This window comes from Podarcis gaigeae (genome assembly GCF_964106915.1).
Source record: "Podarcis gaigeae genome assembly, chromosome: 8".
Lineage (NCBI taxonomy): Eukaryota > Metazoa > Chordata > Lepidosauria > Squamata > Lacertidae > Podarcis > Podarcis gaigeae.
The window spans coordinates 76,087,325-76,105,879 of NC_139684.1; the positions used below are offsets into that span (position 1 = coordinate 76,087,325).

The 18,555-nt window shown below is 44.2% G+C and overlaps 2 protein-coding genes across 2 annotated transcripts in view; one reads left to right on the forward strand and one right to left on the reverse strand.

The window, feature by feature from the left end:
- Nucleotides 1-18,555, reverse strand: part of LOC310851730 (phospholipase A2 inhibitor 25 kDa subunit-like) — a 1,159,037-nt gene that overhangs the window by 656,383 nt on the left and 484,099 nt on the right. The window lies entirely within an intron of this gene.
- LOC310851682 (phospholipase A2 inhibitor and Ly6/PLAUR domain-containing protein-like) lies at nucleotides 1,785-15,220 on the forward strand. The gene is made up of 6 exons (XM_083754314.1): nucleotides 1,785-1,917; nucleotides 7,697-7,809; nucleotides 9,408-9,521; nucleotides 10,251-10,409; nucleotides 13,756-13,884; nucleotides 14,834-15,220. Exons 2-6 carry the CDS (start codon nucleotides 7,764-7,766, stop codon nucleotides 15,058-15,060), a joined length of 675 nt encoding a protein of 224 aa, XP_083610440.1. The 5' UTR covers nucleotides 1,785-1,917; nucleotides 7,697-7,763; the 3' UTR covers nucleotides 15,061-15,220.

The window sequence follows — 18,555 nt, forward strand, 5'->3', positions numbered from 1 at the left end:
AGGCGGGCACCACCACTGAGAAGGCCCTCTGCCTAGTTCCCTGTAACCTCACTTCTCGAAGGGAGAGAATCGCCAGAAAGTCCTCGGAGTTTGACTCTCCTTGGTAATGGCTATTACAGTGGTACCTCAGGTTAAAAACTTAATTCGTTCTGGAAGTCCGTTCTTAACCTGAAACTGTTCTTAACCTGAAGTACCACTTTAGCTAATGGGACCTCCCACTGCCGCTGCACTGCCACACGATTTCTGTTTTCATCCTGAAACAAAGTTCTTAACCCGAGGTACTATTTCTGGGTTAGAAGAGTCTGTAACCTAAAGCGTCTGTAACCCGAGGTAGCAATGGGTAAATGGAACCTCCATGTTCAATGGCATAATAATAATAATAATAATAATAATAATAATAATATTTATACCTCACCCATCTGGCTGGGTTTCCCCAGCCACTCTGGGTGGCTTACAGCACACACACAATATGTAAAACATTAGACATTAAAAACTTCCTGATACAAGGCTGTCTAAAAGTCAGATAGTTGTTTATTTCCTTGACATCTGATGGGAGGGTGTTCCACAGGGTGGGCACCACTACCGAGAAGACCCTCTGCATGGTTTAAACAGTCATTTTAAACAGTCATGGCTTCCTACCACAAGAGTCCTGGAAACTGTAGCTTGTTAAAGGTGATGAGAGTTTTAAGAAGATCCTTAGACCCCACACAGTTGGAAGTCAGCTAGGGTCAGGAAGGATGAGACTACTTCCTTCAGCTTATTCTCCCCCCATATATATATATATATATATATATATATATATATGCTTTCGTAGATTTTCACGGGTACAGGAATGCAGGTTTTGGTGTCCTCGGGTGTCTTCCCGTGTAAAAGTTGGGGTGTCTAGGCGACGTTTCGACGAGGTCTCACTCGTCATCTTCAGCCGAAAGCACCAGCCTGAAGATGACGAGTGAGACCTCGTCGAAACGTCGCCTAGACACCCCAACTTTTACACGGGAAGACACCCGAGGACACCAAAACCTGCATATATATATATATATATATATATATATGAGCTTACAGGCATGGCTTGTTGCAAAATGAGGGGACCTCTTTAGTCAGAAGGGCTACCTTACCATTACATTCCTCTTGCAGCCACTGCCCTGTCCTGGAAATCTTTTCTCATAATAAGGATGGGGGAGAAATTCATTTCAGTTTGCATTTTGAGGCGAACCTCCCTAAGTTTCATTTTCCGACGCAATATGCAAACCATTGAAATTCACAGTTCTCCAAATTATGCAGCGTGGTTCTCCAGTCAGGGAACATTTACAGAAATGTATATTTACTGTACGAAAGGTGTGTGTCTTAGGCACAATTCCATCCAATATGTGTATGTTTAGAAACAGTTGCATTAAAATGCTGATGAATGTTTATGAGAACTTAAAAAAAACCAAAGAAAAAAAAATCTGCACACTGATGTAGAATTGTGAAAACTGAACTTCAGGAAAAAATTAGAAACTGGGAGAAACCAAAATTTCCAGATTTTCCTGTCCCTATCTCATGTGCTCCACCGTAAAAACTCTTCAAGTCAGGGCAGCCCCTCACTTCCTTCTGGTGTTTGGAGGATTACAGTCCTAGACAAACCAAGAGTTATTTTCCATGGCAGAATTGGTTTCTCAGATTTCCCGTCAAGTTTGCCCAGATATTTTAACCTTGTTTCCTTCTTTACCACACCTCACAGTGAATCACAACGTCTCCCCTCCACCTTAAAAGTCTCTCACTGAAGCTGCCCTTTCTTCTCATATCTACTCCCTGCCCACTGATAGCAGGCACTTACCTTTCCCTGGAGAGTATATATACACACACAACCAACCTAATGCCTCTCAGCTGGTCTCTCTGCATAACGATATCACATCAACAAAGAAGGGGAAAAACCAGGTAAGAGAGGAATTCTTTGCTATGGATATTAGTCAACTTTACAGCCAGGACTTGCTGGTGCTTGGGAAGGGATGCTTGCCTAGGACCTGAACAGAAACGGGGAGATATTTAGGAGGGTCTGCATGAAGCTGTTCTATGACATCCCAGCACAATTTGGTGCATTCACCTACAGGGGACTCTTCCAGGGTGCACGACCTGTTTCTGTGGTGTGCTGCCAGAGGCTTTGAGCTACACAGTCTTCCTACACAGATGTCCTAGAACATGCCCGGCACCCACCTGGTAGCTCTGCATGGCCAGAGGTGATTAGGAGTGGAAGGCAAGCTGTCTTTGCAACATCCTCCCTCCTCTAGGCCATGATGGGCATAACATGGAACCATTCACTTGCTGCCCCATTCAGTTGCAATACCACTGGTTCGCTGTGTACAGTACACTGGTTCTTCAGTCCCTGTTAGCTTGTTTACTCCTGCTCCGGAAGGTGGGACTTGAACCAATGGCTTCAAGTTACAAGAAAGGATATTCTGACTAAACATCAGAATGAACTTTTAAGAGCTGTTCTACCATGGAATGGACTCCCTTGGAAGGCGGTGGATTTTCCTTCCTTGGATGTTTTTTTAAGCAGAGGTTGGGTGGCCCTGTGTAATGCATACTTTAATTGAGATTCCTGCATTGTAGGGGGTTAGACTGGATGATTATTCTATGAACTGATCATCCTGATTGGTATTTTATTTGCCATGGACATTGCCACCTTAGATTTCCACTAAAGGAAGGAAGGAAGGAAGGGAGGGAGGGAGGGAGGGAGGAAGGAAGGAAGAAAGGAAGAAAGAAAGAAAGAAAGAAGCGGTGTGTGTGTGTGTGTGTGTGTGTGTGTGTATGTGTGTTGTACTTCTGCAAACCTTACAGTTCGCATGAGCATTCTGATATTTGCCTGTTGTTTCTCAGTGGACTTGTTTTGGTCAACATAGCTTTCAGCCCCCACCAGCTGAGTTTGCTATTAGAGGAGGTCACCAAGCTTTTAGCACGTGTAGGTGGACTAGCAAATCAGGGAAACTGTTGTGTGCAGCACACACACACAGCAGCCTATTGGCTACTCAATAGCCACCTCCAAAACTGAAAAATCAGTGGAATTTTGATATTGGTGGTTGAAATCAGTGCAGTTTTGAAAGGTTCTGTCTTCTATCTTGATTCAAAATGGCATCCAGTCGTATTCAAATATAGTTCAAAACTTGCCTCTTGATCTCAGGTACCATTTTGTAAAATTGAGTTAAAGGCAATGCGATTTTGATAAGCTTCAGTCCACCCTCTTGATTCAAAATGGTCTCCAATTGCATCCAAATGAAAACTTGATTCCTGTTCTTGGGCACCATCATGAAAGAAAAATGTTTACAATATCTTAAGAGGTGTCCAAAGAGGGGCTAAGAGGTGCACAGTGAACAGGGAAACAACTTCCCCTAAAAAAATGTTTCTTTCAAGTCTAATTTCAGTGGGGAAGGGGAGGTGAATCTGTGGGAACCAGGAAAGGTCTTCAGTCTGAATAGCTTTAAAAGGTGAGGGGTAGATAAACCAATGGTGGATGACTATCAGTGGCTACTAGTCATGATGGCTACATTATCATCAGTATCTGAGGTAGCATGCCTCTCAATTCCAGCATTTGGTGATTCTGAGCAGGAGAAACAACAACAACAACAATAACAACAACAACAACTTATTATTTATACCCTGCCCATCTGGCTGGGTTTCTCCAGCCACTCTGGGTGGCTCCCAACAGAATATTAAAAACATCAAACATTAAAAACTTCCCTAAACAGAGCTGACTTCAGATGTCTTCTAAAAGTCAGATAGTTGTTTATTTCCTTGACATCTGATGGGAGGGCATTCCACAGGGCGGGTGCCATCACCAAGAAGGCCCTTTGTCTGGTTCCTTGTAACCTCACCTCTCGCAGTGAGGAAATCACTAGAAGGCCCTCGGAACTGGACCTCAGTGTCCAGGCTGAACAATGGGGGTGGATCTTTCAGGTATACTGGGCCAAGACTGTGCTGTTGCAGTCATGTTCTGTTTATCTGGGATTCCCACAGGTACCTTGCCAGCCACTGTGAGGACAAAATGTTGGACTAGATGGGCTTTTGGTCTATCAGGGGTCTATACATTTCCTGAATGACAACCCTTCATCAAGACGCTATCCTGTTCCTCCAGTTCTTCTAACATTTCCTCATAGGACTTGGGGTTGTAACTGGTGGTTTCCAGACCTCTCAACCACCCTGGTCACCCTCCTTTAGACACACTTTATTTTGTTATTTTATTGTGTATCTGAAGAAGTGTGCATGCACACGAAAGCTCATACCAAGAACTGACTTAGTTGGTCTTTAAGGTGCTACTGGAAGGAATTTTTTTTTGTTTTATTTTGTTAGTCCTCCTTAGAATGTGAACCACTGTTAAAGACCCAACACACTTATGTATAAATGCATGTGGATGATTACCAAGGTACCATGCAGTGCGCACTCCACTTTCTCATGCTCTGCGGTTGCCCATGTACTGCTGATAACACTATTGATAGCCGTATGTTTGCCTAATGTATCTAAAAAGAACAAACGCCTTTCTTGTTTTAAATGACATCAGGTAACCTACTGCACAGTAAATGATGTTAGCAGCTCACAGCAGTGGATTGGTCATGGGTTTTGGCTCAGGCAATGACATCACTGAGACTGTTAGAGCACTGAGGTGGGCTCAGTTTCCACTGAAATAACCATCCCAGTGGGAAGATGTCAGGGGGAACAAGGCAAAATAATATTTTGGGGGGCCTCTGTTGGGGAGTAGTGCTGCAAAGCAGCAGCCGTGCTCCAATTGCAGGTGAAGGGAATCTTCGGTGCTCCAGATGCTGCTGAACTACAACTCCCATCAGCCTCAGGAAGGTTGGCCAATGGTCAGGGCTGACTGGCGTTCAGCAACATCCAGAGGCCAAAAGTCCCCCATACCTGATGCAATACAACCTTTTGTTGAAGACTCCACTTAGCTTTTAAAATACAGTGCTGCTGACAAACACAAGGACTGTGAAACCCAAGGTTGGCAGTGGGTGTTTGTTTGACAAATCTTGGGAGGATTCATTGGTGCTGCACAAAACAGCGTTATAGGCTTGACATCAAGCCCAAGTTTTATGAGGAGGTTGAAGGTAGAACTTTCTGACAGTAAAAGCTGTTCAAGAGTGGAATGGATTCCCTTGAAAGGTTATGGACTCTCCTTCCTTGGAAGTTTTAAGCAGAGCTTGGTTGGCCATCTGTAATGGCTGCTTTAGCTGAGATTCCTTAATCGCAGGGAATTGGACTAGATGATTCTTGGGGTTCCTTCCAACTCTACAGTTCTATGATTCAACATTTGTCCTCAGAGGGGTGCAAATCCCTTTATTTGGACACCTTCCTCTTTCTTATCAAAGGTTTCTTATCCATGACCCACCCTGAAATGCAGCAACCTGGTTTCCCTGAAAGCGAGTTCCATATCAGCTTATGAGCACGGTAGACACGCCAGTCCTGATAAAGAATAAAATGCCAACATCACAGTACCATTCACTGCCTCTCTCTGCTTCTCTTATATATATGTTCTCATAAGAAATGTCTGCTGCATCAGGCCAATGGCCCATCAAGCCCACCATCTAATTCTCACAGAGCTACGCAGGTGCCAAGGAGAAGCTTGCAAGCAGGACAATAGTACTCTCCCCTCCTGTGGCTTCCAGAACCTGGTATCCAGAAGCATTACTATCTTAGACCATGGAGGCAGAGCATAGCCTTATACTCCACAAATTTGTCTAATCCTCTTTGAAGGCCACCCAAGTTGGTAGCTATCATTACCTCCCAGGGAAGTAAATTCCATAGAATGTGCTTTCACCTGTCCCAAATCTTCCAACATTCCATTGGATGTCTATGAATTCTAGTGTTATAAGAGAGGGATAAAAAGTTTCCTCTATCCACTCTCTCCATGCTATCTACCTCCATCTTCTTTGCTACCCCTCAATTCAGATGACCATCATACCCAGCTATGGCAGCTTTGAATGTCTTCCTTTTCCCTTGGCCTGCTTGCCATCCATTCTTGCCATCTCCGTTACATGGTTTTCAGCCGAAATGTTCTCCCCTCTCCTAGAGAGATGTGTTTGCTATGAGGGTGTGACCCTCCTCTTGTTCCCAGGTGCTGTGTGTCCACACAAGGCACATTCTCCTTGCATACGCACTCCTTGCAGCACACGCCCTGGGGTCCTGCCCCGAATTGTTTAGCAAAGAGGGCAGGACAGTCATTTGTCTACTGGCCTTGCCCAGATATTCCCTTGGGTGGGAGCAAATGGGATTGCTATCTGAAATATTGTCACACAAACTGCAGGGAGCAGTTAACTATTAGTGCCGGAAATTCACCTGCATTTTAGGGTGACTTTCTTCTAATATGCACATATTTCAATGCAATTTTGTCCGATACACCTATTTGTGCTAATGCATTTTTGTTCATAATTTTTACTAATAGATACATTTTAATGCACATTTTGCCATTGTACCCTAGCAGTGTCTAGGCTAAGGTCCAAGGTATCTCAAAGACTCTATTCTGTCATATGAACCTGCCTGGGTTTTGAGGTCTCCAGGGGAGGCCTTTTTCTCAGTCTTGCTACTCTCACAGCAGTCTTGGTGGCGACACAGAAGAGGGCCTTCTTGGTGGCTGCTCCCAGACTTTGGAACTCCCTCCCTAGAGGAGTGAGACTCCCTCCCTCCCTTCCTTCTGCTGGCAGGTGAAGACCTTCTTGTTCCAACAGGCCTTTGGGAATTTACTCCTTTTAATGAAAGATCTGGTGCTCTGCTGTTTTTATTGTAATTATTTGTATTGTTTTAATAGATTGTGTGTGTATATATATATATAGAGAGAGAGAGAGGGAGAGAGAGGGAGAGAGAGTATTAATTCTATCAATGCTTAATTTTTTAATGTTTTTAGCCATTCCTATTTTTATCTATAAGCCACCTTGAGTTCCTGTTAGGGAAAAATGTGGGGTATGAACATAGCTGTCAACTTTGCCCTTTTCTTGCGAGGAATCCTATTTGGAATAAGGGAATTTCCCTTTAAAAAAGGGAAATGTTGACAGCTATGGGTATGAATAAATATGTAATATTAGTAATAACATCTGGAGGGCACACCTGCAGTAAAGCTTTAATATGGAGAGACCAAGGGGGTGAAAAACAATACATTTTTGAAAATTTATTTACCCCAAATGGGGATGGGGACCCTGTGGGCCTTCAAAAGCTGTTAGACTCCAAATACCACCAGCTCCAGCTGGCATGGCCCAAAATCAGGGATGATGGGAGTTGTTGTCCTGCCTGGGAGACCAGGGTTCAAATCTCCCTATGGTCATGAAGCTGATGATACCTTTGAGCCAGCCACTGTCTTTCAACCTATCCTACCTCAAAGAGTTGTTGTGAGGATGAAACATGAAGAGGGAGAACAATCTGTGTCACTTTGAGCTTCCTTGGAGGAAAGGTGGGATAGAAATGTAACAATAAAATTAAACAAATAAATACCTGGAGGGCCAGAGCTGGCTTCCATCCCTGATGTATATTATCATGGATTATTTTGGAGGCAAGTCAAGACTGGAAAGAAAAAAGAAAATACAAAAACAAGACCATTGGAACTCACAACCACATGACAGACTAGAGTGCCATTTGCCCAGCTGTAACCACCATATCATTTACCTTCATGTTGATTCCTGCTTGCTTTTTTAAAAAACAAAAAACAAAATCTCCCATCATTTTGGTATTGCAGTTGCAGAAACCTCCTCTGTGGGATATTTTTCTTCCATTGACACCAGGCCACTTCAGTTCCCAGAATCATGAAGTTGTTTCTTCTCTATCTTTTTGCTGCCTTGATAGCTGCAGGTGAGTTGAGTCATATTACTGAAACCTGGTGGGATGAAACTCATGACTGAAGGTAGCAACTGAGCTGTATAACTTGTTCAAAATGCATAGATCAAACAGGAAGGAAGGAGGAGTAGCATTATATGTAAAGCTGTGAAGAAATCCATGACCTGGAGCATGGAAAGCTGATAGAGAGTATAGGAGTAAAAATTGTAGCAGAGAGAAATAGGGACCTTACTGTGAAGGGTCTGCTATAGACTGCCAAGCCAGACATGGATGATGTCTTCCTAGAGCAGATTACCAAACATTCACAAAGGAGAGATATAGTGTTGTGAAAGTACCTGGATACCTATTCAAGGTGTGCTCAAAGACCACAGACGCAGCAGTTGGAGAAATAGAAAGTAAAAATTTTTGCTGACAGCAACAGGTCCAGTGGAGTTCTCTCCCAAAGACTGGACGCTAATCAACAGTTTCATGGGGTTATATACCTTTTTCAGACATTACATATTAATGCACTGCAGCAAAATTAAACCAATGAGCATGAACATCACCCTTCCTAAATCCTCCTATGTCCTTATAAAGATTACTTCTTCTTTCCATATATTTGCTCATTATATTGGCAATTACTCATATACTATTATCAACAAGCAAAGCTAAAAATCCCCTCTTTGGCAGGTAAAGCAAAACCCCCTTCCTTATCAGACATCCTGTGTCCTATATGGAAAGCACCCAACTCGGACATCCTGTGTTCCAGAACATGTAGTGATAGTGCCTTGCCTTGAGCCTATGATGGATGCCTTCCCCTTTCCCCTATATTCTGCAAGCACAGCTAAAATATATATTTCTGCTAATCCAGCAATAAAGCAGAGAGAGATAGACACAGTATTTGATTCTCAGAATCAGGTACTTTTAGCAGTAGGCACTACAATGTAAAATGAGGTACAGCAAAGGTGAGGTACTGCAGTATACTTTCTTCAGGTGGCCTTGCCACAATAGTAGTCATGGGAGGAGACAGCCTGGAGATAGAGGCTCAAAAGGCTTCAGTGTGCAACCAGCCTTTGTCAGAAGAAGCTGCTCATTGGGATCTGTCCATGGTCCTGAAGCTGCATTCTCTGTGGAGTCTGTCATTGGGCCAGAACACAACAGTAGAGTCCTCTTGCAGCCAATAGACAATGGCCACACATCTAAACTGCTATGATAAAACTTTAAACAGCCACGGCTTCGCCCCAAGAATCTTGGGAACTGTAGTTTGGTAAGGGTGCAGAGTGTTGTTAGGAGAGGCCCCTCATTCCCCTCCCAGAATGGTTTAATCCAGCATAGCTGTGTGAGGGCAACAGGAGCCTCCTAACAACTTTCAGCACCCTTTGCAAACTCCAGAATTCTTCGAGGGGAAATCGTATCACAACACTATAAATGCATGGAGTTAATGGGGCCTACGTTGTGCTGTTGTGATTGGGTGTGGCGACTGCAGCAGTGTCTCTGGCACATAATCCTGAATTCCTTAGAGGAAGGTTGGGATTAGAAAATAAAGCAGAAACAAAAGAAATAAGAACCAGTGTTGCTCATCATCTTGGTAGTTGCTATTGTTTACTGTTTTCAATGTTATTATTTTTCCCCAGCAAACTCCCTGGAATGTGACTGTAGTCTTGGTGAAAAAGAGTGTCCAGGCAACGCTTGTACAGTTGATGATGTTGAAGGATCCTGCATTTCAGCAGCATGGAATTATACAAAGAGTAGGTAGATGTGTCCCTGGGGACATTTCCAGAAAACTCTAACAGAAGTCTTTCTAGAAACCTAATTAAAAGGTGTGTGCGGGGGGCGGGGAGGAGAAATGCAGCCATAATCATTATGAATCTGAAGAACACATCAAATGCCAATTGCACTGTCTGAATAATGCAAACCCACCTGCATATTACAGATGGAATCAGTTACACTATCAAGAACTTGGTTGCACTTACAAGAAAGATCACTGCTGACCACAAGTGTGAATACACCGGTGCTTGATTATGTGCATTTTAATGAAGGGGTGGGTAAATCTCAGGTCTAGAGGCCAAGGGCAGCCCTCTTTCTCTGGCCCTCCAGTCTCTGCCCAGGCCCCACTCATCCTGCCCAGGCAACACCCCTCACTGGTCCTCCTCCATGCCCTCTTCAGTTTGGAAGTACCCTTGAACTTGTTTGCCTGGAGGTAGAACAATGTGTGTAGAACCCACTGACTTTTGCATGGCTGGAATCTAGCCTAGGTCACATAGATATGAGTCATGTCTGCAGCTCCACCCACTTTTACCCCTGGCCCCTCCCACCCCTAGCACTTGTCAATGATAGACTGCAACCCTCAGGCTGAAAAGGTTTTTCCTCCCCTGCTTTAATGGATGGGTGATATTGTTTTGGACATTGGTTTTAACATGTTATTTGTTATCTCCCTAATTCCCTTCTATTTCCTTCCCCTTTTTTTGAAACACAAGATTCCAAAGAAATCCCTGTTACCTTCAAAGGCTGTGAAACCAACAAGACCAGTTTCGATGCATGCAAAGGGGGGGACATTGTCTTCACAGCTGGGAAAAATTTTACCTGGAATTCTGCATGCTGCAATACGAAAAACTGCAATAGTGGCCCACCTGCAGGTATGTGGGGTCCAGAACTGATTAAGGCTGAGTAGGAGTCTCAGAAATGAGTATATCAAATTTATTTTCATATCCCATAGGAGGCAACTCCCAGGGGCCAAAGTCCCTTTGGACTCCTCAATAAAATATTTGAGGAGGCCAGGGTCCCCCAAAGTTAATGAGCATTGTCATTCAAATGGTCTTGTGATTAATTATTTGTGGTAAGGCTTACCTGCCCCCCACCTGCCCCCCCTAATATTTTATTCAATTGGCACCCCTGTATACAGCTAACTCCTACTCGCTGTAGACCTGTTGAAATTAACAACCAAGTCTAACTTAATCCCATTGATTTCCATGAGGCTACTCTGAATATGACTTATAACAAACCAGAGCTTGTAAAGACCCCCCCCCCCCTGTTTGGGGAGGGGATTTTCAATAGGAAAATTCCATAGGATGGAAGTTTGACCCCTGCATCCAAATCGTTATCTCATTTGTTCTTTCTAACAGCTAGTTTTGGTTAAATGAAAATAAACCTGGGCATAAATCAAATTGAACTCAGCAAGGATTATACTGAAGAGACAGTATTTTGCTGTTAAAGAAGTTTTAGGCTATGGTTGCAGCAGGCAAAATAAGGATGCAAGTTTCTATAAAGCCAGCAGAGGGAGCATGTTGCAAATACATTGTGTCTCAGACATCAATAAAATTGCATGTTGAAACACAAGAGGCCTCACCTGGATCGGCAGCATATAGCAAATTAGTCTCTCTGGAAAAAATAAAAATCACTCAGAATATCTGTGTGGCAAAAAGGGAAGAAACCTTCATGTACAGCTGATTGGTGCAGTGTCATTGTTTATAGGAACAATAACAAAACAAATAAAAATTGTTTATAGGAGTGAGAATAATGGAAGAGTTATTTAGAATTACAGATTGTCAAATTTTGGTTGTGCCTTATTTTTTGGTCACTTTGAAATCTTACTCCCTCCTCCTTTGAGATTCCTGAAAGGTGGGGGAAGTTATTACACAACACTGTGCAGGGAATGATTTGTATGGGATGCACAATCTCTGCTGTTCTATGTGTCACAGTGTTGCATCTTTGCTGCTTTTGGGACAAATTTAGAAAATAGAATTAATTCTAACAATAATAAACAATAGTAATGATAATGATATACTGCAGACACACTTTTTTATGCAGGCATCCCCTTGACTTTAGCCTTCTGTTTTGAATGTTATGTTATCTTAAAGGGATTGCGTTTTTTATCACATATATTAATGATGCAGGTATATTTCCTTAATGTCATTACTGGGATTGCCAAATTGTATATTTTGATCGAGGATGTTAACATTTTTATGCTTTACATGACTGGCTTCCATTCTCCGTGCACTATTATGGCATTAAGCAGTATGTAAATTGATAAATTGCCGCAAGAAGAAGAACAGAAAAGGAAGCAAGGTGGAGTAGGACTGAATCAAAACTGCTATTTGGGAGAGAAAGTCCATCTGGCCACCAACTTTTCTCCTCTAGAGTGCACGGATAATGATTCTGTAGTGTGATGGACCTAGGAGGCTGGCTTAAGCTGTAGGGTTCATCTAACTCAGTGTTGTCTACTGGGGCGGTAGGCATCAACTCCTAGGGCCCAGCTCTTTTGAGCCCTCCAAATTATTATTTTTGGGGGAGGAGAGCAGCCTCCCAATTAGGGGGGAGGAGGCCAAGTATGGAGCTGTGTAAATTCAGTGGTCGGCTCCTCCTGCTGCTGTGCAGGGGAAGGAGTGGGAAAGCAGCCCCCGGCCGGTGGTGGGAGCAGGAGGAAGACGAGGCTGATTGTGGAGCCAAGCATGGCACAGCTTCAGTGGCTGCTCCCCCTCCTGCCACTGCCACGTAAAGGAAAGACGTGCAGCTCCCAACCTGTGGCATCAGCAAGAGACGGAGGAGACTGGGTGCGAGAGAGGAGGAGATGCGGGCCTTCTCGGTAGTGGCACCTGCCCTGTGAAACGCTCTCCCATTAGATGTCAAGGAAGTAAACAACTTTTAGAAGACATCTGAAGGCTCTTTAGGGAAGTTTTTAATGTTTGAAGCTGCCCAGAGTGGCTGGGAAGATCCAGCCAAATGGGTGGGGTATTAATAATAATAATAATAATAATAATAATAATAATAATAATAATAATTGCTGCACCGCTGCCACATTTGGCTCCTCCTGCTGCTGCTGCTGCCACCACCACCCTGGCTCCTCCTGACATCCTGATGTCATGTGGTGTCCCAACACTGTGCGTGCATCATCCCCCCCCCCGCCAATCTTCTTTGCAAGTTGGCACCTCTGGGTGGGGCATTGGCTGGCAGAAACTCCCCAAGGTTTCAGAGTAGGGACACCTCCAGCTCTGCTTGGAGAGGTCGGGACCTTCTGCATACAAAACTGGCGCTCTACCATTCAGTTTGCCCACAAAACAGTGGAGGGTCCTGTGGCACCATAATATAGGAACATAGAACATAGGAAGATGCATTTTACTGACTCAGATTACTGGTCCATCATGATCTTGCTCAGTATTGTCTATACTGACCGGCAATGGCTCCCCAGGATTTTAGACAAGGCTGTCTCCCTGGCCCATCTTGAGGTGCTAGAGATCAAATGCAGCACAGATGTTCTACCACTGAGCTCTGGTTCTTAGTAGCATCGGCCTAAGTTCTGGCTCTTAGTAGCATCGGGCAGGACTGGCTCAAGGCAATTTACTGCCTGCCCTGAGGGACAATATTGTCCCCCGCCCCCCTCATTCCAAATAGGCACACAAGAAGAGCCTGTTGGATCAGGCCAATGACACAGCTAGTCTAGCATCCTATTCTCACAGTAGCCAACCAGATGCATGTGAAAAGCCAACAAGCAGGACCGAAGTGCCACACTTGTGATTCGCAGCACCAGTGGAGATAGAATGATCTCACTTCAGCCCTGCAGACCAGGTAGCATCCTCCACTGCAACTGAGGGCAGCACCCTAGCTGAGGGAGCACAGGGCAGGTGAAATGGTACACACAGTTCTGTTGTTCAGCATCTCCTGGCCGCTCACTGCAGCTCCTGCCTGAGGCAACTGTCTCACTCTGTCTCATGGGAAGGCTGCCCAACAGTAGGGGAACCATATGCATTGGTTAAAATAGTTCTTGTTTATTAAAAGGACCAACCACAACCCAAGGAAGTGGAAGGCCTGGACCGTTCAGAAAATATTTGATGCTCACCCCACACCAAATTGAGAAATTCCATGCCTTTTCCATTTTCCCCAACTACAAAAGGGGAGGGTTGGTGTTGTTGTGGTTTTTGTTTTTGCAGAGTGTTTCCCCCTCCAGTTCAGCAGTATGTTTCATCACTCATTTCATCACTGTTGCAGTAAACAAAACCACCACCAGGAAGGTGTGCCCCACATGCTTCGTTTTGAGCTCTAAGCCCTGCCATGGTAACAAGATAAAATGTACTGGATCCCAAGACTACTGCCTGACCATTTCTGGGACTTACCAAGGTAAATGAGAACGCGGTACGCTGAATGAGGTTTATTCATCTTCTTTCCATATTAATCCCAAGGAGGTTATTCTCTTGGCAGTTCTATGGTAGGTGAGGCTGGAAGAAAATAACTGACCCAAGTCCAGTTCTTTCAAGCCAGACCTTAAGCTGTTCCTCATAAGTACTGCACCAAACTGATTCTACAATGGAGGAGTTTAGGTTTATCCACAGGTGAACTCTGTGCTAAACCCCAACCCTTGTTCTACATCAAAGCAAGCCCTCCTGGTTAGGGATGGACAAGCCCATGAATTGCAGTTTCTCTCAGTTTTCAATTTTACCCTTCTTAAGTTCAGTCATATTCTGCATCAGTTTGTGATTGGAAAAAATAATACGCATTGAAATGGATGTGAGAAACTTAGACCCAGTACCGGTAGTTTCAGTGAGCTCATTCTGAGTGGAACTTGGCTGGAGACAACCCTTTGCTCCTAGAGCGGGTAGAAGCAAAGGAGACCCAATTGCTCAAATGCTGCCACCCATCATTTTAGCTTCCCAGACATAGCCCTTAAAAGAAGCAAAAATACAGAAAGAAATGTCAGTTTAAAACACTTGCAGCTTTCCATCTAGAAACAGTCTCTAAAGCTAAAGACTTAGAATTTGCTGTTAGAATTTGCTGTTTCCTCAGCCCAATGTGTCTTTCCTGAGACCCACCATGATCTCCTCAAGTTTCATTTGGTTCCCAACAGTCCCTTGGTTCCAAATCCACAAAACTACTTGGGTCTGAGTCCTAACTGCAGACTTTGCCCATGCACAATTTGACCACCTATTCCTTCCCTGTACAGGCTGGGTTTAAACAAGTTAACCCCACAATTCCCCAATTAAGCTACATGCAAGAATTTTATTTTCCACAGCTGTCAATTTCCCTCACAGCAGGGATGATACTATTTCTTTCCTGCATTGTCCTTTTGCAGATTCTACCGTTTCATCTCAGGAATTCTTTGGGCAGGGCTGTGCTACTCAATCAGCAAAATTCCTTGTCAAGGGCACCAACATGACCTTTGGAGAGGTGAAAATCTCAATCGCCACCAGCCACATAGAGAAAGCGACTGATGGAGCCAGCTTGGTACATGGGAGCATTGCTTTCACCGTTCTCCTGCCCTATCTCCTGGGGCTCCTGCTGGACAAATTCCTTTACTGATTTCATTTGGTTCAAGGTGTCTTCCTCAGCAAAGCTGGGAAAAGCATCTCCAATGCACCGTTCCCAGAAGTTCTGGCTTCAGCATCTGTTAATGTCTGTTTGCAGGCTTGCATGTGATTTCAAAGAGCAAATTAGTTAAATAAAGGGGGATACTAATGCATCCATCTTGGTGTGTATGTTTGTGTATGTGTGGTGTGCATGCACCCCTGTGTGCATAAGAATGTGTAAGTTGGGAATCTATTTGCCTGAGGGATGCTGAATGTGTCATTGACCCTCCAGATGCTGTTGGATGTCCATCAGACCCAGCCAGAATAGTCAATGATCATGAATGATGTGAACTGTGTCTAACCACATCTGGAGAGCTGTAGGCAGCCCATCCCTGCATTACAGAAACATTATGCCTCTCTACTCAGAAGGGAGTCTCATTGGGTTGCTTGGGATTTGCTCCCAGGTAAGCGTGCACAGGATTGCCGTGTTAGCTGTTTAAGTAAATACATTTTAACTGATTTTAACTGATCAACTCAAAGTTGCATAGATTTTAATGTACAGTGGTACCTTGCGTTAAGAACTTAATTTGTTCTGGATGTCTGTACTTAACCTGAAACTGTTCTTAAGCTGAAGTACCACTTTAGCTAATGGGGCCTCCTGCTGCCACCGTGCCACCGCCCCACGAGAAAGAACATCTGCAGTGGCCAGCTCAGCAGTCGGCAAGCCGACTTTCTTCAGATCTCCAAAGTGCAAGTTGTAGCCTTTTCCAACTGGGTGCATCACAGACATTTCTCCAGATAGACTCCCCAATTTTGGACCAGCTTAAAACATACAGTGGCACCTCGGGTTAAGAACTTAATTCGTTCCGGAGGTCCGTTCTTAACCTGAAACTGTTCTTAACCTGAAGCACCACTTTAGCTAATGGGGCCTCCTGCTGCCGCCATGCCACCGCTCCACCATTTCTGTTCTCATCCTGAAGCAAAGTTCTTAACCCGAGGTACTATTTCTGGGTTAGCGGAGTCTGTAACCCGAAGCATCTGTAACTTGAAGCATCTGTAACCTGAGGTACCACTGTAGCTAGAACAACAGTTTCAAAAGGCGGAGCATATTTTAGTTGTTTTTTTAGATGGCATGCTTCAGGAGTCACCAGCTTGAAGCACTTGGGCTCATAGGCCTTCCTTGGCTCCCAGAGTTCCCTCCCACTTCTGAAATTTTGCTTGATTATTTTTTTTTTTGCTGTTGTAGCAAATGTTGCAGGGTATGTGAGGTGCCCACAGCACTTTCTCCAATTTGCAGATGTGCCCATTGACCCCCCAAATGATGGTGATGTTTAACGTGCATGTGCATGCGCGTGCACGCGCGCGCACACACACAAACATACACCAGTTGCAGCAGGTGCCAACTTAGAAGAGGCATCCCTCCTAAATGAAGCAAAGGGAGGAGACTTCTTTTAAGATGCTGGCTGCCAGCTGCAGTTTTTATAATTACTTCTATCAAAAATAATTCTTTTAAATAAATGAATGAATGCATCCCTAGATTAACTGGGCAGGCTTTTTTAAAAAAGGCAATTGAAAAGGTATTTTAATCAGTTAATGTAATGAATTGGTCAATGAAATGAAATGTATTGTGATTTCTTCTGAACTCTGTGGCAGAAAACATGCTTTGCAGATGGAAGGTTTCATGCTCAACCTGCAGCTAACAGACCCTACCAGTGGGAAGGGAAACGGCGTTTCTGTGCACTCTGGCTTCCCTCACAGTGTTCTGTTGTGCCAGAAGCGGTCTTGTCATTCTGGCCACAGGACCCAGAAAGCTGTCTGTGGACAAATGTGGGCTCCCTTGGCCGGAAAGCCAGATGAGCACCGCAGCCCCATAGTCACCTTTGACTGGACTTAATCGTCCAGGGGTCCTTTACCTTACCTTTACCTTTACCAGGACCAGGAATGAATCTCTGCTTTAAGACCTCAGAGAGGACCTGTCAATCAAAAAAGCACATGGAGAGAAGGACTAATGATCTGACTTGATATATATGACAGTTTTGCATGTGTGCTTTTTAGAATTAAATAAATCTCACTTTTTAAAAACTACTTAGAATCATAGAATCATAGTGTTGGGAGGGACCCTAAGGGTTCATTTACCCCAACCCCTGCCGTGCAAACAATAATCATGGTTGTGCAATCTTATGGACGCTTGCTTTTTAAGGAAAGTCCTGTTGAAACAGAGACAGCATAGGAACAGTGACAGAAAATACAGACTTTGCTTGCTAATATGGGGAAAACAGAGTATATAAATAAGATGGGTTCTGAAGGCTATGGCTCACATGGAGGTGGAGGAGAAAGCCAAATTAGCTTTGTGAAAATTCAGGGAGGCATAGCCAGGGGCAAGCACTGGCAGTTTGAACATGTGCTCTTCCCAGCAATGTGGTGAAATCGGGTAGCAGTGAAACAGAGAGGGGCAGAGTTCCAGAACAATATTTCCTCAACTGCCAAGAATGAGCACAAAGTCCTAGTAAATAATTCCACCCACCTACTCCACTGTGTATCCCTGGCACTTGCAGTTCTACAATGCGAGCACTGATGTGGCCCATGTCGGTAATATCACCAGCTGAGCAGTACTTCTGTACTTCAATCAGGCATGTTACTAGGGTTGTGCATCAGATTTTGCCAAGGCCTGGGCCAAATCAAGCATATTCAGAGGGCCTTGAATGAGGCGTGGACCGCTATAAGTCAGGGTGGATGGCCCAGAGCAATCTGTGGCTGTCTGGGAGTGGGGCTTCAGGTAGGAAGGCAGACCCTCCAAGTGTTCCTATTTCCCAGAGACCATCCCAGATTTACTGAAGCTGTCCCAGTTTCTGATTTGATCCCAGAATATCCTGTATTTCCTTAGGACATCCCTGTTTTCATTGGATAAATGTTGGAGGGTATGGAGTTATGTGACCCCTGAAGGCAGCCCCGTATAGGGAATTAAAAAAAATGTTTAATGTTTTATTATGTTTTTATATATGTTGGGAGTCACCCAGAGGAGCTGCGGCAACCCAGTCAGATGGGTGGGGTATAATAATAATAATAATAATAATAATAATAATAATAATAATAATAATTAATAATAATTTTCATTGGAGAAATGTTGGAGGGAATGGGAAGGATAGGCAGGCATTGGGCCAAGACCTACCCTAATCACCAGCTGTGTGAAGGCAGGAGCTGGCTGCCTGACTCTCCTTCCTGCCTGTTGCATAGTGTTCCTCTGCAAGCAGTTTCTCTGAAGATGTGCGGCTTGCAAACGAGCAGGAATTGTGGCTCTGCTGAGCAGCTCTTCAGCATAATCACAGATCCTTCCTGGTGCAGATTGGCCCCTTGCAAGTGCCTTCTGCCTTCTATATTTCAGGCTTCCTAACACAACAAGCTGGTTTGCACAATAAATAAGCTCAGGAACCAAAGGTGACCCAGGGGATCATTTGGGTGCTCGGGAAGGTTTCATCAACATTTTGGGGACCCGTAGCCTCGTATTAAA

Bases quoted from the DNA above. Each gene is read 5' to 3' on its own strand.
- LOC310851682 (XM_083754314.1), top strand. From the start codon at position 7,764: ATGAAGTTGTTTCTTCTCTATCTTTTTGCTGCCTTGATAGCTGCAG. The intron at 9,522-10,250 runs GTAGGTAGATGT...TTGAAACACAAG, and splicing joins AGCATGGAATTATACAAAGA to ATTCCAAAGAAATCCCTGTT. The intron at 13,885-14,833 runs GTAAATGAGAAC...GTCCTTTTGCAG, and splicing joins CATTTCTGGGACTTACCAAG to ATTCTACCGTTTCATCTCAG.